Source organism: Arctopsyche grandis, chromosome 3 (genome assembly GCF_051622035.1).
Source record: "Arctopsyche grandis isolate Sample6627 chromosome 3, ASM5162203v2, whole genome shotgun sequence".
In the NCBI taxonomy this organism is placed as follows: domain Eukaryota; kingdom Metazoa; phylum Arthropoda; class Insecta; order Trichoptera; family Hydropsychidae; genus Arctopsyche; species Arctopsyche grandis.
The window spans coordinates 29234485-29253671 of NC_135357.1; the positions used below are offsets into that span (position 1 = coordinate 29234485).

A 19187-nucleotide genomic window follows, 5' to 3' on the forward strand; every position below is an offset into this window, starting at 1 on the left:
TAATATACATTGGAACTATGACAACTAGGATTTATACAATATATTCATCCATTTTTGGTATCGGAGACACCCGACTCATCTAAGACGTAATACATTTATAAGATTTATACATTTAAAATTACAACATCCCCGTCTTATTTTTTACAATGGGGACGTCTCGTTTACCAGACTTTGATAACCTAGAAGGCTCAGTGGTATTGCCAGAAGTAAGATAAACAAAACGGCCGTCGAAGTCAACTACAAAAACACTGCTCCGACGACCCAAATAAATACATACATACATACGTTAAGTAATTAAAATGTAAAACAAACCGCATCGTATCGACGCGATAGGAAATAAACAACCTTACACACTAATTTTATTGGTTTGTCTAGCGTATGATCTTTTCATTTAAAACGTGTGACTTTTTCTATATATATATATATATATATATAAATATAATAATATAATTAAAAAAAATCGAATTCTCTACTACACTATCAAACAAACTTATAAAATCTACACACGATTACACGCATATCTCTAATTATGCAAACATTTTATTACATATTGCTGTTTTAATCGCACCACCGAAGCAGAAAAACTTATGTTTATATATTTTTGGTAAGCTTTAGTCCACCTGTTGATTTTTATTCATCTAACATTATTAATTACAAAAAAAAATAAAAATATTATTCATATGAGCACGCTAATACAACGAAACGATTCAAATCACAACTTATTGCTATTGGTTCGAGCGAAAAATATAATATATAATAATATGGAAAATCAAGTTTTGCAGTTTTTTTTTTCAATAAATTTTTAAGTCAGTAAGCAGTCAAATTCAGCCTTTTTCAAAAAAATATTTTTTTCTACGTATAAAACTGCTTATGAAATATTATTATTACTTAACTTTTGTCATACAAGCAGTAAATATAATAAATATGAACAAAAACGTTAAATCTAAACTATTGATTAAGTCACCATAAGATTCACTTTCGTTCTATATGACGCTACTACTGACTAGATGACTGTTACTGCCGTAACTCTATATTCAAATATACTATCTAATCTTCTTAATTTGCTGCCTTAACGTTTTTTTTAAATAAACATATATTTACATACATTATAATATTAACAGAAAAAAAATTGTATGCACTTACATACTAAACAAAATTTAAAATATGCACTTTATATATCTATATGTATCTATACTATACTTTTCTATTCTATGGAATGTTTCAAAACTAAATGTAAGTGCTGTGAGGCACAGTTTTTTCTTTACACTTTAATACAACACTACTTTAAGATTTGGTAATGCAATGGCGTAGTTGGTTATTGAAGTCTTACCGGTTGGCCAACGATTCACTTGGGCTTCATCTTCAGTATGATGATGGTGGCCGTTGCACCTTTGTAACCAGCGAGACCGGCCATCTCCATCGGTCACTTTTTCACTCCCAGGAGTTTGGCAGCTTCGTTGGGACACGAGAACAGCTTGTTGATCATGCCCCGGTCGCTGATGCCCAAAAGGTTGCCGATCAGATCTCCAGATTCGACTTCGCTCTCGTGCGCGTCCGTCTCCTCGCTGGAGTACCTGTTTCTGGGATTGAGCTCCCTGCGAGTGTTGTGCACTTTGACTTTGCCGTCGTAGGTTTGAGCTGGTGGCGAATTGTTGTTGTTCACGTTGCTCGGTATTTCAGGACTGGAAGTCAGATTTTTGGCGTTGATTGCTATTTGGTAAGCGTTGAGCTGGGCGAAGCGAGGTGCGCCAGAAATTGGTGTGGACGTGTTGGCGTGAGATAAGTGACTGTTGGGTATCGGCGAAACGGTCCTGTTGGAGTTTGTGGAGTTCATCGTCGATGAGTGGTTGTGGTTGGAGGTCGAAGGCGACAGCGCGTCTTCATCTCCGCTGACCATATCCTCGCAGCTTCTGTTGTCTGATGTGGAGTGCTTCTTGCGATGACGCAGCATGGAGTGTTTCAGGGTGAAGCGTCTGCGACAGACGTCGCAAGAGAAAGGCCTCTCTCCAGTGTGGGTTCTCATATGACGGCGCAGATCTTCAGCAGACCAAAAGCGACGCATGCAAAAAGCGCAAACCACCTGAAACGAAGGACAAATCAATTAGTCACAATTCAATAAACAACAATAACAAAAGTGTGCGAGCTTCGAAACAATACCTTTCTATTTGCATAATCGGGGAATTTGCCTCTCATTTGTTCAATGTTATCGTCGCCGCCTTGATCTTCACCTCCCTCGCTGCGATGTCCGGAAGCTGAAGATCCAAGTTCCTCAGTAAACGTCAATCCGGTCTCCAAAGCTCCCTTGCTTACCAAAAGCTCATATTCGGATTCGTGGTACTCTTTGATGTGGTCCAGAGCTACTTGCCTTTCAGCGTAAGATCCTTCACACAGGTGACACTTGAAGGGCAAGTCTGAGTTTTGCATGTTAGAAGGAATGTCTTGCGCATGTACTGGACTAGACTTGGTCGTAGAAATTTGATTGTCCCAATCGTTCTTATCTCCGTCTACGTCATCGTGCTTAGGAGACCTTTCACCGTCGGACGACATTTGGTGATCGTTGTCGCAGCTCTCCCGTCTGGAGTGGGATTCGTCAGCGTTTTTGGGACTATCAGGCAGTGAGTTGTCGCCGTGCTTGCATATCGCATGCTTTCTCAAGTTGTTGAGGGTGGAGAAGGTGCTGCTGGCGCAGATGGAGCACTTGAATGGGCGCTCAGGCACGTTCCTCATCATGAAACCTTGGTTGTTCAGTTCCGGAATGGGGGTAGCGTCCGGTGGGGTGGCTCCGGAGGAGACTTGGAGCGTCTGTTGAGAATTGGATCCGTGTTTGCGAAGGAGATGGCGATCGCAGTTGGATTTCGTTGTAAAGAGTAGGGGACAGTGAGGGCACTTGTAAGGCTTTTGACCAGTGTGTGTCAAGACGTGTCTGCGGAGAGAAGAAGACCATGGAAACTTCCTGTGGCAGTAAGGGCACGAAACGCGATTAGGGGCCAGACTGTATGCCGACTTTTTCTTTTGAGGAGCTGCAGTAGCTTTCTCAGAATCAGATCTGAAATCGAACAAAAATAACCCAATAAAATACATGAAATTTTATTATACACCTACTTAGTATTTTACTGATTAGATTGTTTTAATTGAACATACCTGTTTTCATCGCTGCCTGAATTATTTCCTTCGCTTGTTGATCCAGACGAGGCGACCAATCCTTCCTCATCCTCCTCAGATCCTTCGCACTGTTGGTTCAGATCTTTTCTGGAGCTCTCTGAATTCCCAGAATAATCTCCCTTGAAATACTTTCCGAATGGCATTTGAGATGCGGCATTATCTAAAAGCCGAGCGACCGGTACAAGATCGCCTTCTTCAGTTTTTGGTATGGCGTTTTTCATCTGTTCCGATTGTCCGATCTGGGACACAAACGTAGGGATATCAGTCACAGTAGTGCTCGCGAAATGTTGAGGATTTTTGCTGATCAGATTTCCAGCAATTTTACAATCAAAGTCCTGTTTGGTCGAGGCGTCGGTCAAAATCTCCAAGGCGACCTTTTTGGCCGCTAAATTTGGGTCAGGCTCGAACGATTCCGAAACAATTTTTGCTTGTTTAGAATTGTGGTTTTTGTCATCCATTGTTCCCTCGTCTATTATCAACGCATCTTCCTCGTCCTCGTCTTCGTTATCGCCGTTGACCACTGCATCCTTATTTTTGGCATCATTCTGCTGCGCGGACACTTGTGACTTGAGCTGTTGAGCTAAAATTGCGAACTTCACCTGGTCGGATATCATTGCGTAGTTTTTGCTCACAGGTGAAACCGTTTGGTTGTTTTGGATTTGCGCTTTGTCGTTATCTTGCATGCTGGGTGGGTCATTATGTACGTTATTCACGTAATTCAATCTGTTATCAAACCCCAAAGAAGGAACTGTTATATTTTGAGGCACCAGTGAGAGGGGACTCTTTCTGGGCAGACTGCCTATGGCTGATCGTTGACGCTGGGACCAGAATTGAGGATGTTGTTGTTTGATGTGCCTCTCCATATTGGATCTCAAAGTGAATCTAGCAGAGCAGTGCTCGCAGGAGAAAGGCCTTTCGGTTCTGTATCTGCGTTGCTTCTGCTTCGGCATAAGTACACCGTTTTTGATCACCATTTTAACAGAATTAGGGCTTTGATTGGGCATTGTCTCTTTTTTAGGCAGTTTTGGTGACGGAGTAACTGGTGAAGAAACCATCGGAGCGAACGGAATCGTCGTCGGCGTATCGGTATTGACGTGTAAAGGTTGTGGTTTAATTTCATCTTCAGGCTGGACTTTTAGGTCATTGCTCATAGCTTGTTGTTGCATACTTTGCAGACGCTCTTTCGCGAGTGCCATACTTCCCATAATATTATTATGTTCCATGCCGACCAACCCTCCGCCGGAGAGTTGTAGCCCTCTGATTATCTCTTTTTGCATCAGTTCATTGAAGTCGACAAGATTTGGGTTGACAGTAGGCGCCAAGAATGGATTGTGTTGTAGAAAATAAGGATTCAGTGGAAACGCAGGTGAAAGTCCGAGTCCAGCAAAAGGAGCACCAGTTCTTCCGTAAAATTGAGTCAGGGGATTTGGATAAAATCCCGTAGCCGGATCTAAGCTTGCATTTTTCAACAACTGCTGTCTGATAATCATCATTTGTTTTTCATACAATGCTGCTTTCATTCCTTGGTTGTTGTTGAATTCCAAAGTTTTTGAATTGTATTCATCCTGATCGGGTTCGTACACCGGTTTCTCTTCGGCTTTATCACTCTTCTTCTTGCTCAGATCCAGAACATTTTCTTGGCAATCTGTTATGCTCAGATCCATCGGAGCTTCGTTGGTATAATTTGAACTCTTTTCGCAGAATGGTTCTTCAGCCGGTTCAACTGCCTCGTCTTCGCTGTAATTATCTCTTTCGTGATCAGATTCAGGTGTAAACTCGGGTATTTGAGTTAACTGTCCGAAGCCTTTAACCTTAATTCTAGACGTTGGATTCTCGTCAGACGTAGTGGTAATTGGAGTTTCAGTGGAACAGTGAGCACGTATTATATCACGAGGTTGAGGAATAACAATAGATAAGTCTCTTGGAATAGGTATATTTAGACCATGTTCCTGCAGAGTTGCTGGCAGATCTCTGGGATACAACACTGGCGTTGTCCTTTCGCTCTTGATCCTATCAACATCGTCCATATGTTCCGAAGCCTCCATGCTATTATTAAACATTTGAGATCTTTTGATTTCTTCCCGAGAAATGTTCAATTTTGTATTTATCTCGTCGTTGTTGGGATCTTCTGACGGATGGTAGATGATAGAGCGCTTAACATCTTCTCTGGTTATTTTAGAGTGTCGATTTCTCAAATGCCTTTCGCAATTGGCTTTAGTGGTAAAAGCATAATTGCATACGGCACACTCGTAAGGACGATCACCATTGTGGGTCCTCATGTGGCGGACCAAAGCAGCTTTATCCAATGAAGATTGAGGACACATATTGCACCAATAAGGACCAGAACCGTTACCGCTCAGATGCACTCGATTGTGACCCTTCAAAGCGCGCAAATTCGGGAAAACTGCAGTGCACAACCTGCAGGGGAACTCCCCGCGAAGTTTCATCTTGCGAAACTCGGCGGCGAAAGCATCTTGAACTTCCTCTTGATCGTGCTCTTTGGAACCGTGTTGATCACGGCTAGTCTGCGTCAACTGCTCCAGCAGACTTCCAGAAGCAGCTACGGAAAGTATCGACTGTATATCTGCAAGATCTTTGGAACTGTCGACGAAGTGTCGCCGCAAATCTTTGGAAATGGGGTTATATCTTTGGGTATGAAAGGTTTGCATTTTATGTTTGGAATGCTCTATGGATGGCCGTTTGTGCTCGGACGAGGTCGGCGAGCTGTTCTGAAGATCCAACTTGGCGAAGAAGTCGTCTCTGCGAGCGTCTTCATTGGAAGCGCTGCTAGATTGCTCTTGCCAGGACTTCGAGGTGCTTTCTTCTGTGTGGTTCATATCGCAGCCTTTCTCGTGTATTTCGAGAGCACTCTCACAGGGAAAGTCTCTGGAGCAGGCTTTGCACCTGAACTTTTGCTCGGTGATGGACTTGTGTACGTTCTGCTCGCACACTGCTTTGGCTATTTCAGGGAACTTTCGACTTGAAAAGTCGGTAAAAGTGCAATCGTCGAAACCGGCTACGGAATTTTTCTTTTTTGAAATGGTTAGATTTCTTTCGTTTTGATAACTAGGATGTTTTTCATCCATGTGCATTTCGAAGACGATGGGAGAGGTAAAGTCCTTCTTGTCGCAAACGGGACAGCTGAGTTTGAAATCGTTGATGCAATTGTTGTTAATGGTCTTGGACCTCTTTCTAGTCGTTGGACTTTGATCTTCTTCGATGCTGGTATCGGTGCTTCCATTGTTGTTGTATTCGACCCTCCTCTTGCGCGGACCCCTAGGCAGGTCATGATTGACTTTCGGAGAGCCGGAAGATGAGGCGTCGGAGTCTGTATCCGACCCGTGAGAGCTGGTCTGTTTGTGACTCCTCATGTGTCTGTGGAGACCACTGTTGGTTGAGAACGTCATATCGCACATTTTGCAACGAGGAGACGACCTTTCGTTGTTGGTGTGACTTGACGAGTGCTTCTCTAAGCTGGCACTGGAGTTGTATTCCTTGTCGCAAACTTTACACTTGAAGACTCCTTCGCGGCCGTTTTCTAATCCTTCTACCGAGATATTATCATGCGGTGGGTCTAAATTCACATGTGAGCTATCTACAACAGTTGCGTTTTGGCGTCTGGCTAATTGAGTTTCTTTTTGGTTGTTTCTGGTAATCTTTGGCATAGTTTTGATTCTCGATTCTTTGGTTTCTGTGATCCTTTCCAATGCGCTATCTGCAAAACGAAAAACTTCATTATTAAATGGTACAAGGAAAAGATCAATTTTAAAGATAAACGCCACCGTGGAAAAAAATATAGCGGTTAGTTGCCAATTTCCTGGCAAAATTTTTTCTAGGTTTCCAGCCCTAGCTCTTATCGAAGCTCGTTTACATTTTATTGGAACGTGTAGATGTGTGTGGCTTGAAGGATTGAAAAGTGCGGGATTCGAGCTCAGAACAGGATGTGTTGTGGTCGAAATTAGGTACACGTTGATAAGAACACTCCTTAGAGATTCCTTATCGCCTTTCCTAGTACATATCTCGCGGTCTCAATATGAGTAATGATGTATGCCATTTACATACGTACATTGTAGATATGTAGTTAACTGATCGACAAGTCTAAGCGTTATAAATTCGACATAGATTCAACAATACACACATACAATAGTTCTAATTGCGGAAATACTAAACGTATGCCTAAAAGTAAGCCTCGTTCATATCTGCCTATGAGATATTGATCGTCGAAAACAAACACGTTACAGAACGAAGCGATCGAATGACACTTCACGTCACAAGAGAGTAAACAGAGATTAAGAAGTGTACATGAATTTTATATAATATTTAAAATAAACACGATAAGTGCGATCATTCATAGACGAGGCGACCCTTTTTACGACAAACACGTCCGAGAAAAGTGAATTAAAAAACAATTTTACATTATTTCCCACTAGAAAATGTGCAATAAGTATTTTAATATAAGCAATCGGTGAAAATTTACCACATTTGAATAACACGCGCACGCGATATCGTCTACCTGTGTACATATGTATGTATAATCAAATTTTCGCACGATTCGCAAAATGCAAATATATGTATATAGGTATATATAAAATATAATTTAAGCACACGTATGTCAAAAGTGAAAGAAATTAAATTAAATTTATTCAGCGATACAGATATCGATCACGGCTTTCATCAGGTTTCGCACTAGATTTTTCCATCTCATCGCATAAATGCATTCCACCAAAGCACTCGAAATCTCTTCACCTTGTGTACCTGTATGTATGTATGTATGTATATATCGCAAGTGAGGCGGGTTTATCTTAGAATTATAACTATTGATTCAATGAGATTATATCACCGGAACGCTATGCCGAGATAACATCGGCTATAATTATAATATTATCCAACGTGATTTTACATGCGTGGAAAGTCGATCGTATGAACGCATCGATAGTTTCAATTTTCTCGTGTGTTGTAATCCAATAGTAAATTAGCGATAGGGATTGTGATACACGTGAATGTGTGCACACACACAAGATCAACCGGGCACACGCCCGAAAGATCAAAGAGCGGAACGGATATGTCATTGTGTGAGTGTTTAATTTTTTCTTGAAAAGATAAGGAAACAGTTGACGCAATGACGTGTAACGATTGTGAATTAATCTGGATTTACCAGGAATGTGAGATCATTTCCCCGGTCAAATACGTCAAAGGCTGCGGCCGCACACACAAAAGACAATAAAACACAGGCGATGACTGCATCCACAATGGACGCTCTATTGTGATTTGTAATAAATAGGCAATAGGAAAATATTTCGAATAATAAACTTACGGAGAAAGTGTAAATATGCATGTTTCGGAAAAAGAAAACTTTTGAAAATGCATATTGAATTTATATGTATGTATGAAATTTAAGAATGGAATCATTGAAATTCAGATCTAACGTGATACAATCAATGGGTATCTTTGATGAAATATTTGAATGAGTACGATGAATTTTAGCTTGACTCATTACAATTAGAGTTCCTGTTCCGTTTACCACAATTTAGCCTCAATACAACATTGATTTGTTTCAAACGAAAATTCAGTCAATCGAAATTAGGAATTACGTTTGTATAGTAATTATCAAAAGTGGGTATTTATTTAAGGAGCGGATTTGAATCACTTACATTATGTATATATATCTGTAGATAAACGATAATAATGGGTAATAATAAAATAATAAAAGGAAAAATGTATATATAGAAAAGCGAGATAGCCGTTATATATGTACGTATGTATAGACAATGATAGGATGTTTAAAAATATCAATTACAGATACAAAAATATATTTTCATATTTAGTGTGAACAATTGCGAACGAAACTTTAATTAGTGCTCGGCTATACCCAGATTAGTTTTCATTTGAAAGCTCTCAGTATTTATAAGATTATATTCTACAAAGCATTTTTATTTTTCATATTTTTGGTAAAGTATGAAAATTTTCAAATAAAAAATAAAGCAAAAACAAAAATAATAATGTAATGCATTTGTTTTTTTTTCACGCTCATATGTATGTATGTATCAAATTCAAATTATATCATTATATTTATTATTTACGGTGACACGAAATAGCCGCGCATGACATTGCGGCGCTGAGAAACCCGTGCTTAGATAGCAATGCCGCGCAGAACAGCCCCGGCAATGCCGCGCAAAACAAAACTACAAAATTTAATTAAAAAAAAGCTATTTTTAGGAGAAAAAATTTATGCAAAAAAAAACTACAACTGCCATAAAGCTTTAAGACGGTCTCGCGAAAGTTTGATTTTTGCCTTCTGTCAAAATTTACTTTATATTCCGTTACAATACAGCGTACTTGATACCTTTGAAAAAAAATATTTTCATTGCATTTGTGAACTTTCACAAAACATATTATTATTTTATAATCTATCTATCGATCTAATCGATTTCAGATTATAAAATATTATTTTATAATCTGAAATCGTACCTTTTATATCATACTTTCTTATTCAATTATTAAAAAAAAAAAAAAAAACAACCGACATGCATACATATAGGTATGTTTCTAATGGTTCTGATGGATTTCTCGTATACTTTATATATACATACATATGTATTTAACAAAAATTCAACGTCACCCAGACTTCATAAACTGGGAAATGACTTTAGCCAATTTGATCTATTTAATATTAGTATACATAATTTTAAAAAATTGTTACATTATCACTTCTCTAATACGTACAAAGGCTAAATGCATTTTATTTTATTGTTTTCATTTCATATATTTATTCACTTCGGGTATCTTCAATGTTTAAAACTCCTATTTTTCTATTCCTATATTAATATTGTTTTTTTATTACCGTTCTATCGTATTATGGTTTGATGATCCTTGTGGCCGTATATGTATAAATAAATATTAAAAATACATATATATATAAAAACTTTTCTTTAGTTTGTCATAGGGCCCAGAATGATTTTCCCAGGACCTGGGATTTCTCTCGGCGGCCCTGGCAATACCGGATTGTGAGATTCGCGTACGTTAGAGGCTCATAATGAAATAAAAAAGGATGTTCAACAGACATCAAGTTTGCAGAACATTCTATTTACTTTTTAACGTACAAAACACTACATACAAATAGCATTTAAAGATTATTCTAAAACATTATACCTATATATAGGTAAATATAGCTACAAATATACATACACATCCAGACATTGAATTAAAAACAAAAAATAACAAATAGCTTTGCAATAAAAACTGCATTCGAACTGCGAACGCACCGGCAAAGCTTAACATCCGCATCCGCTAGATGGCGCAGCGAGCTTCGAAGATGGCGCGCGTGCTCTTTTCACACTAATCCGCGACCGCTTTGGACCGATAAACATGAAAACGTCCACCATCGTATGAAACACCGTTTAACAATCCGGTCACAATCCGCGCGCGATTGCGATAAGTAATTAACTGTACACGGACGGACGTGAGACCGCGTCCTTACCGCTAGGATGAGTCGGATGTGCGTATTTCGGGAAGGATTACATATAATAAACCTAACGGACGTTCCACATGCGAAACAATACCTGATCGTAAGACTCTGGGTGGTGAGTTGGCCGGTTCGCTGATCAGACACGACATATCCTGCATTTCTTCCCGAAGAGATCAGATGAAACGCGCGTCAGTTCAGCGGCGCGATCAACCTGAAAATAATAATAAAAAAAAACAATAAATAATACATCAGATACGATATCGAACGCAAATATTTGCTCGGTTTCATCGGTCGAGGGTGGGTGTGTGCGAAAAGCGAGCGGAAAACTTGCATATCCGCTTGCGAAACCGACTCTGTTTTTATCTTATCGACCCCTTTCCATGCCCCGTTTCGCAATCATCTTGCAACAAAATTCCACGTGGAAAATCCACAGACTAGTTTCAGAATTTGAAAAATGCATACGATACAAAAACGAGATAATTTCAGTTGCATTTACATTGAGATCAACGATTGATATCTAACGATTGTTATCTGCTTCATATCATATTGTTTTTTATTCAAACACCTACTTATTCAAGGTGAATAATCTCATTAAAAATATAAAAAAAGAACAATATATAAAACCCATAAACATGCTCAATTGATTATAAAACGTTCAAATTACTCTCTTGATCTTTTTGCGGTTTCATTTCAAAGGTCAATAATACGTATATTTATATACATACATACATACATGCATAATTGGGTATAAAAATATCATATCGAAAGATACAATGACACATCTCAGTGAACAAAAGGTTTTTTCGTCTATACACAATTGGATGAATACCGACGTGCATAATTGGATTTACTTACATATATATGTTTAAAGCAAGGATGTAATTGGAGAATTCGGCGCCGAAAGACGAAACTGTTACGTTTACTAGGAAAATGGGAACATTCGTCATCGTTTCAATATAGTAACGATGATGAGGATGACTGATAACGATTCAATATAAAATTCTCTCATGCATGTATGTACGTACAAACGTTTTATATTATATTTGTGCGGTGTCGTAATACGATGAAAATCGGGAAAACAAAGGACGGATCGATTCTAAGAACGTGCTCGAATCATCGTCGACGAATTTTCATACATTTTTCCATTATCCATCATTATACATATCTGCCACGGATGACACACAATGATGAAAACATAGATATAGAATACCTATGTTTATTATAGTTATTCTACATTTATGGATGAAAACGATTTTCAAGACACATCGATACTTAGTCTATTATATTTTGGTAAAATGATTATGTATGTACATTGTACATACATAGATAGTATAAAAGTGTCATCGAAATGAACCAAAAAAAACCTGTGAAATCTTCAGCAGAATAAAAAAAAACATTTCTATCCAAGGTGCATTTATCTTGTTTTACTATTAAAGTCTTTTAGACTATATTTGTAAGGGGTGGGGTGAGCACATGTTGAAATTTTCTCATTTGTGTAGGCAAATCGACCAATATTCAACAAACACATTAAGAAACTTGACTGTCTATGGTGAATTTTGTCGACGAATTCGTCACCGCAAGGCAGATGGTAATTTGTAGACTTTGTTAAAAGAATACTCTTACATATATTAAAAGTAGCCAAGCCCTGGGAATTTGTACCATATCCCTCTCTTCTCCTCAGCCCTGGGTATATGTATCAGAGCTGTAAAGTTGGAGTTGGAATTGTGAAATCGTAGCAATTCAGCCAGAGTCAAAAATCAGAAAATGAGAGCTATTTATTATTTTTAACAATTAATATAAAATTGATGCAAGACGAAGAGTGTGCATCGTTGAAGCAATCAATCAGAAGTTGAATATATGTATATATGTGCATATATACATCATATATATAAAGACGGTAATCTGTGTGTGTGTGGGTGTGTGTGTGGGTGTGTGTGTGTGGGTGTGTGTGTGGGTGTGTGTGTGTGTCCTAACTCTCGCCGAACATAATGAACGAATCGATAAAAATCGATTAATTCGTTTTTCGACGAGACGACTTTGTCGCGACTCGAATCGATCACCCCAAATAGCCTGAATATGGGTCTAAATGAGCTAATGGTCTCTGACATCGTGCCAAATCCAATTTTTCATTTCGCCTTTTTTTTTTAAACATTAATTGAAATATTCCTTCTCGCCATATAAAAATACGTAATTTTAATAATTTCATTTATCGAAGTTTTGAACCATTTTTTTTTCTTTTCATATAAAACAATTAAATATATATTTTTAATTGAAATTATTGAAATTGAAATTGAAATTAATTTATATTTTAGCGATATTTGAAAAAATAAAATCAATTCCAGGACGCCGACTCGAACCTACCCCCATCGCGCCCAGATCAATATACACTGACCAGTACACCATGATACGGATATAAAGGCTGCTCTAAATAACGTTAATATTCAATAATCGTACAGAACGTATGGACAACCAATCAAAACGGAGTCATATCTTCGGTAGTTGTCGGGAGAAGTCGGGTGTCATGGATCGAGTGAATCGATTTCGATTTGCAGTATCGCTCGGGGCGATAGCTAATAATAATAGAAAAAAATAGGAAGTCTTTAAATAAATAATTGAAAACTCTCCATGGGAGTCTGCGTATTTTTAAGAATCGAAAATTATTACAAATAAAGAATTGAAAACTATCTATGAGAGTCTACGAAAATAACGGTTCCGGTTCCGGATTTTTTTTTTTAGTTTTATTTTTTTTTTATTTATTAAGTATATAATAATTTTATACCCATGCGATGATGTTTCATCGGGCTATTCACTAGTAGGTATATAATAAGGAACAAAGTATAGAAGAGGCTTGTAAAAAAGTAGATAAATCTTACAATTGAGCGAGGAATTTAGCTCAACAAGCATTCAAAGCTGTGGAAGACGTTATTTTTTTTCTTCACATCCCCAGCTTCTGGTGCATTTTTCGATATCTCCACGAGCATCTCGATATCGATTAGATCCAAGGATGCGACGACGTGTCGCTTGCCCAATCGTTCGTTACCGTTACTCGGAGAACAAATACCGCGTAGAAGATATATGAGGGATTGGACAAACCTGTCAGATGAGCGATAAGATACACAGGTGTGTAAACAGAGCTCGCCGCTCTGTTGTTACCACGTATAGATTGGCCCAAACAGACAGACACCTTGCGGAGATCATCATCATCGTCGTCGATGACGATCCGTCTATCGTAGAATACGGTCAGGTATATATGTACATAGTCCTGGGAAAGGAGGCGCGGCTCGACGAGATTAACGGTCGTGTGACGTCACGGTCAGATTTTAACGATCTGCGTGCCGTGACGATTGACGACGCAAAATTACTGTTACGACATTTCTGTATTACGCACTATGTATGTATGTATGTAGTTCGATTTGGAACGATAAAGAAATTAAATGGTGATGATTTCATCGATGTATATACATATGTACATATATTAAAGCTCTGATTGTTCGAAAGCTGTTAAGCCGAATGATAAGCAAGTAGATCTACCGTTATGTACATACATACATACATACATTGGAAAGACTGTAAATCTTAAAAGTAAACGTTGAAATATTTCATTGCAGCTGTTTTTTATTACGAACTAAGTCTATTATCAGATGCGTATCTAAAGCAGCATTGCTATGCAAAAATGTGATAGGATCGATGTCTTATATAAAATTATACGATTGAGTGCACTAATTTAGTTCGAGAGAAAGATTAATATGTATGATGATAATTATATAGATATGTAAAATGACGGCTGAATAAATAATAATAAGGGGGTGGAATAAAGGGGGCAGTATAAGTTTTCATGCATAAATTCCAGCTCCAATTCTAAAACCACCCGTTTAAATATCAACGGGCACAACACTATTTATAGTATATGAATCTTTTGAAGTGGGTGCATAGTGAAGTGATGCGACGAGACGAGGCACATATGTATATGTAAGTTTTTAAGAATCAATGTTTTACTGTTTTTTTTTATAAACGGTATATCCTCAAATCTTCGTCTTAAAATGCCAAAAGTACATTTTGTAAGACAAATAAATATGCTCAATATAAAAAAACAATAATCAATTCAGTTGGAATGTAAATTCTAAGAATTGTAAATAGGTTTTTGAGCTCTTTTTCCTATAATGCTGTACATTAACATTAGAATAATATAATACTATGATTACTAAGAAAATTGAAAAATAGAAAATGATCAGTAGATAATAAAATAGATATAATATGTATTGTGAACATAATTTACTAATAATAAAAAAATCAAATATAAATTCAAAACCTGCAGAGCAGGGCGTATCTTCAAGTCATTGCTAATTTGTACGATCTTAGTATTTCGACAAGCTTCTCCTACATTTATTCAAATATGAGAATCACCGTTATCGATCACAGTAAAACCTATTTATGTCAATACAAGGATAAACTATCACCGAAAACACTCCAGGGGGTGAGTTTTGGCACGTATTGCCATAGCACAGATCAGGCGTGCTATGGCAATACAGTTTTTTTCACATGTGCAAAACTATATAAACAAAAAACAACACGTATCCATAGTGACATACGATAAATTACTAATAAACACATGTATATGGATACTAAACAACAATTTCTTTATTCATGTCGTGTCGATTCGCTAAGCACAAAACTTTAATATCCACTAAATATTATATCGTAATTTAATTCCATCAAGGGTCAAGTATAGTTATGCATATATTTGTTGGTTGTTTTTTTCAATCGTTCGCGTTAATCTGCATATTGTGTTTGCATCTCACGCGGCCAGCATATTTAGAGCCAACTATACAGTGCATTGTCAATGCAACAACACGCACATACGTCTGTCGAGATCCAGGTCGATCGCCTCGTCAGATCGTCGTATCATCAAATATTGACAGAACGGCGACAAAGCGTTCGCTTCATTCACTTCCCGCAAATGAACAATTACACACCGAGAGAGAGAACACATTCGACGCGATAAAAAAATACCCCATTGTTCTCGAAATAGCCTGAAAGTCATATTTTCATCGCCTCAACCGAACACTATTCACTATAGGTCGGATTGTATGCACTAACGTTCACACATCGGAACGTGCGTTCGCGGAAAACGTCGAATTTTCCGAGATAAAATCGCACATTTCCCGACATCGATACGGCAACGGAAGTCTGGATGATTTATCAGTGCGACTTTTGACCAAATACAACGATAAGATCGGCGGATAAAGGACGTAGGTCACACCTCAAAATATACCGCAAACTCGCTACCGAGAATCGTTACTGCGAAATTAGCAAAAAAAAAAAAAATCCCGCAAGATACATATATACTCATTTGCATTTTACGAGTTTGTAAATATTTATAGTTCAAAGTTTGTGTGTAGTAAAAACGGCGCTATTTTCCATTGCTTTGGTGGAAAATGTGAGTCAACGCCGTGTCACGTCATTGGAAAAATTCACGCGCGTTCAAATCACTGAAGAAAATTGAAATCGAATATATGTATATTAGTTTATATATAGGTATATATGTACATATATAAACTAATTCAGCTGCGTCATTTTACATATATGTATATAGTTAAATGATTCATAAGCTTGAACTGCAAATGCTAGGCTTTGCTTGGTCAAATAGTTTAAATTTCAACTATGAATACACACAATCTAAGAATTCATTTCATCCCACCAAAATAATAATTTAAACGTGAATGCGATTAAATTAAATATAAAGTTAGGTCAAATTTTTACAGATGTCTCAATTTATATAAATTCATTGGAAAAAAATTCAAATAAAAAATTGAATGAAATAATATAAAAACAAAAGACTCATTTTTTTCATAATACGTGTAAAGAAATCCAAACAAACACATTGATGGAACAAATATGAAAGAAACTATTTATCACATTATACATAAATCCTTTACGAGAATGAGATCATAGGGCATAGGATTCGAGACAAATGTCGCGGATAAGAACAACATCATCGAAAAAGTGTGACAATCTACATATATTTAAATTATTCCCGATAAGAATGAACGCGTATAGAATTAAGATCGTTCGTCACAAAAAAAAAATGAAACCGAACGAGTGATTCAGACACCATCTGCTTATCAGTTCCGCAATAATCTCAAAGCATCTCAATCATCGTGTGAACGTCTCATTCGAATCTCACACGCATACATACATCACCTAAAGATTCCAATTACCGGAACATAATATTCTCATTCGCATCTCTTTATCGCAATACGATACTATTACATAAATATGTACGTATGCATTTAAATACGTTACTAAATTTTCAAATACATACATACACACACGAATAGTTCAAATGTTTGTTTACGAAATGAGTGCGTCGAACGAAACGGGCGTGTGGAAATCGTACGATTGAGATAACATATCTGTCTCGTATTGATCTCGTCGATTTAACCCTTTGTCTGAGGACAAAAGATCGACTGAAAACCCAAAGCTAACCGATAATATGTACATCGAATGAATGAATGAACTCCTCTCTCTCGTCGAATGGTACAGATGTGTCAAAAAAAAAAACCGGCGTGATTCACGTGCGATAAAACAATGTTCAAAAGAGGATATCGTTTTGTAACTTTTAATGAACCGTTCCGTTATCTGAAATTAACTGGTGTTTTGCCATTTGAAAACACAACCGAACCTTAGATAGTGAAGATGAACAACGCTCTTTTATCGAAAATGTCATGCGGTTTCTAATCATACCAGCCAAATTCCACTATCGTACAATATACATATGTATGTAACACTGTGAAAGACCAACACCGAGTATAATCAAACGAAAGAGTTTAAAATGCATTATGTATTCATAGAACGAAGATGTGACATACACACATATGTACATAATTAACATGGCAGCAATCAATAAGACGATTTATTTTATACCTACACATACAGAAGAATGTACATACATATATACGTATGTATATATATATATATATATATATATATATATATTTCATATTTGCAGGAGGGAAAAAATATACGACCACTATTGGTCTGTTTGCCTACTGTAAAGAGTACCGAAACGACATATACATAGATAGATAAAGTCTCTACAATTCATACATACATATACTCTCTATAATACTTTTTTTGCATACATATACATATTATTTTTCAAAATAAACAGACATTTTGACACACGATCGTATTAGAAAAACCCAATGTAAGATCGAAAAATCGGCGAAAAGTCGAAATATGTATACTAGTAAAAGGGGTGTATTTTCTTTCCTCGAAAAGTATACACAAATATATATTCATTATATATTTATATTTCATCTAAAAACTGTTCAATATAATTAAAAACGAGACGAATGATATGAAATTGAAAGCCGCACATGTTAAAACTATACTCGCTATAAAGAAAAATAAAAAAAATTGAGATGCACAGCATCCAAAGCATCATCAATTAACAAAAAATTGATGATAATAACAAAACGTATATATGATACATACATACATAGAGAGCACGTGGGCTTTGTTTACAATACAAACGCTCGCCTGTCACGCTCGCGCACACGAAAAAAACAAGCACAAATTCAATTAAAAAAAAAAAATCATCGATGAAATAAAATAAAATATATACCTATGCACCCTCCGATCGTCATCGACGTCATTACACCGCACAGGTAACCCATCAACGGGTAGGTTTATTAATCACACACGCGCGCGCGCACACACACACACACACACACACCGTCACGTGGACACTGGGCCAAGTCAGTGGGGTCACAATATTGTCACAACGACAGTGCAGTATATATTAATAGTGCAATTTGACAGTTGACAGCTCGAGCTGAGACACGTCCGCAGGGCTTAGCGGCCGATGGTTAACTGGCGTGATAAGCTCCGGCTCTGAATCAGGTGTGTCTCCGCTGACGGATGATTGGGTCTTGGAAATGTATGCGCGTCTCGCTCGCACCTTGCTTACCACAACTGCATATAATAAGGTTTACCTGCTCTGCATACACACACCGAGCTACATAAGTGTGTATGCATATACATATGTAGTGAAGATGTCGAAAATTGTCCCCACCACTTACTCGGATTTCTAGTTTTCAAAGTCCTCGTGCGAAGATTTGAAATCAATCGCGATGATGGTTTGAATCATTCGCCGGCTATAATCTTTATCTAATATGTACATAATTTCGAAAGACACTTTGTATGTAACTATTGTTGGTTCATACGAAAACAAATGAATATTCGAAAAAATTTAATAAAATGTTTACTATTAGATTAGCCATGTTTAATAATTAAAAATACCGAGCGAAGCCGTGTAAAAACACTAGTAAGCGATATTTTTAAATTTTATATTGAAAATATAGATAAAATGAAAAATAAATTTGGACATATCTTGATTTGAATAAAATACAGCAAATTGAATGAATCAAACCAACGAGAAAAAGCGATTTTGAATAAAATAAAACAAATGAAATGAATCGACTCAAACTATTATAAAATTAAACTAATATTTTTATATGTTTTTTGTTATTTATTATTATATCCAGAATTTTTGTAT

General features: G+C 37.1%; 1 protein-coding gene across 1 annotated transcript; it reads right to left on the reverse strand.

The window, feature by feature from the left end:
* Positions 1-792: 792 nt before the first annotated feature.
* On the reverse strand, positions 793-18615 carry LOC143923270 (uncharacterized). Its single transcript, XM_077446868.1, has 6 exons — positions 18255-18615; positions 10722-10838; positions 3918-6877; positions 3142-3773; positions 2158-3046; positions 793-2080 (listed from the first exon to the last, which is right to left on the reverse strand). The coding sequence occupies exons 2-6, from the start codon at positions 10783-10785 to the stop codon at positions 1424-1426; spliced, it is 5202 nt and encodes a 1733-aa protein (XP_077302994.1). The 5' UTR covers positions 10786-10838; positions 18255-18615; the 3' UTR covers positions 793-1423.
* Between the last annotated feature and the right edge of the window lie 572 nt (positions 18616-19187).